A 1,795-nucleotide genomic window follows, 5' to 3' on the forward strand; every position below is an offset into this window, starting at 1 on the left:
GAGCTGAACCGTACCAGGTCCTAGCGCCCAGCCGAGCTCCCTCTTCTTTAAGTGGAAAGTTAGTAACGATTTTTCTGTCACGTTTGGGTTACGTCTAACCTCAGGGATCCTGCCCCGGCCACTGACAGGCTTCTCGAGGACAACTGGCGATGGGGAGCTGACGGATGCATTTCACGCCCAGCGCTTGCAAAAGTTAACTGTAATTTGGCACCACCTTGAACATTTAACTTAATACTCCCGCCGCGTTCGGAGTCCCCGGCAAACTCCTTGCCCCACTAGCGGTGCTTTATTAAGGGTGTGGTCCCTAGAGATTGTTTTTATAGTCATGTTAAATCCATGTTTAGAAAAAGGAGACTGAGGCTAAGGGGGGGGGCGACACCGGTAGCTGCCCATCCTGGGTCAGGGGGTGTCCCCTGTGGCTGCAGACTATGAGTCTGAGGATAACGGGGCATCTATCACCGGGGCGTTCATAGTTAGGGCAGCCTTTGCCCTCTCCCCTCTATGGAAGCACATGCCGGTGATGGGGTGGGTCAGGTTTAGGGGGAGCAGCCGTACCTTCTCTCCCCGTGGAGCACATAGGAGCTGCGGAAGAAGCCCAGCAGCTCGTTCTCGATCAGGGCGCTGTAGATGATCTTGAGGTTGTAACTTCTCTGCGCCTCCAGGCTGCGGTTGAGGACCACCACGAAGACTTGGTTCTGCGGGTAGAGGAAGAAGCTGGAGACGCGCACGGCGCCGGAGAGCTTGTCCTCGGCTACTTGGACGGCCTGGATGTGCACGCGGTGGGCGTGGAGCACGATGTAGCGGCTGGCGTTCAGGCACTCGATCTGCACGTTCACCTCCCCGCAGAAGGTGAAGTTCTCCATGAAGGCGCTGAGCATCAGGTTATAGTGCAGGGGTCTCAGGTGCCGGGGCAGGCGCAACTGGGTCCAGGGCGGCGGCTGCCGTCGCCGCTGCCACTCCTCCTCCTCCTCGCCCGGCGCCTCCTCTTGGCGGCCGGGAGGCTCCCCAGCGTCGTGGTTGAGCCGGGCAGCCCCCGGGAGGCTCCCGTTGCCGCTCGCCCGGCCCGGGCTGTCTGCCGCGGCCGCCGCCGCCGTGCTGCACTCCTCGAAGCGCACGCTGAGCAGCACCGCGATCATGGTCACCACCAGCAGCGCCAGGATGGAGATGGCGAAGCCCAGCACCAGACGCTTGTGCACCGTGATGTGCCGCTCCGTGGTGCGGGGTCTCACCCCCACCGCGTCCGCCCACTGGCCCGAGAGCCCCCTGCTGCCGTTCCGCAGGGCGGCGTCCTCCTCGATCATCATGGGGGTGACGGACGCGCTCTTCTCCCGCTTCTGGTCCAGGGCCATCACAGCAGCGCCTCCCCCGGCTCCTCCCGCGGGGCCGCCGCCCCGCTGTGGGGCCACGCAGGCATGGGAGGCAGCGGGGAGCCGGGGCTGGGGGGAGGAACTGCCCGCCGGCGCTGCTGCTCCTCCTGCGGCTGTCACTTTCCGAAGAGCCACATCACACTTCTGGGAGTAGCCCCGGCCGGGGAAAGGCTCCTCTCTGTCCCCAGGAGGCTGGGGGCGGGGGGGGAGATCCCTGCCGCGGGGCCGCCCAGGGAGCGGGGCGGGCAGGCTCCGTGTGGCTGGGCGCAGCAGAGCACAACTTGGGCTCCTCTTCGGGGCGCTGCTGGGCACTTCACCACATGCTGCCGAGTGCGACTCTGCGCGCGGGGAGGGGAGGGGAGGGGAGGGGAGGGGCGGGGGAGGCTCCCGCTCGCTCCCTCCCTCCGCCGCCGCTGCTCGCGAGAAAC

The 1,795-nt window shown here is 65.5% G+C and overlaps 1 protein-coding gene across 1 annotated transcript in view; it reads right to left on the reverse strand.

The window, feature by feature from the left end:
- Positions 1-1,675, reverse strand: part of TRHDE (thyrotropin releasing hormone degrading enzyme) — a 319,124-nt gene extending 317,449 nt beyond the window's left edge. Inside the window, exon 1 of the mRNA XM_048835753.2 lies at positions 556-1,675. Within this exon, the coding sequence (XP_048691710.1) occupies positions 556-1,349 (794 nt within the window). The 5' untranslated portion in view covers positions 1,350-1,675. The remainder of the gene's footprint in view (positions 1-555) is intronic.
- Positions 1,676-1,795: the final 120 nt, after the last annotated feature.

The sequence above is a fragment of the Caretta caretta genome, chromosome 1, assembly GCF_965140235.1.
Source record: "Caretta caretta isolate rCarCar2 chromosome 1, rCarCar1.hap1, whole genome shotgun sequence".
In the NCBI taxonomy this organism is placed as follows: Eukaryota; Metazoa; Chordata; order Testudines; family Cheloniidae; genus Caretta; species Caretta caretta.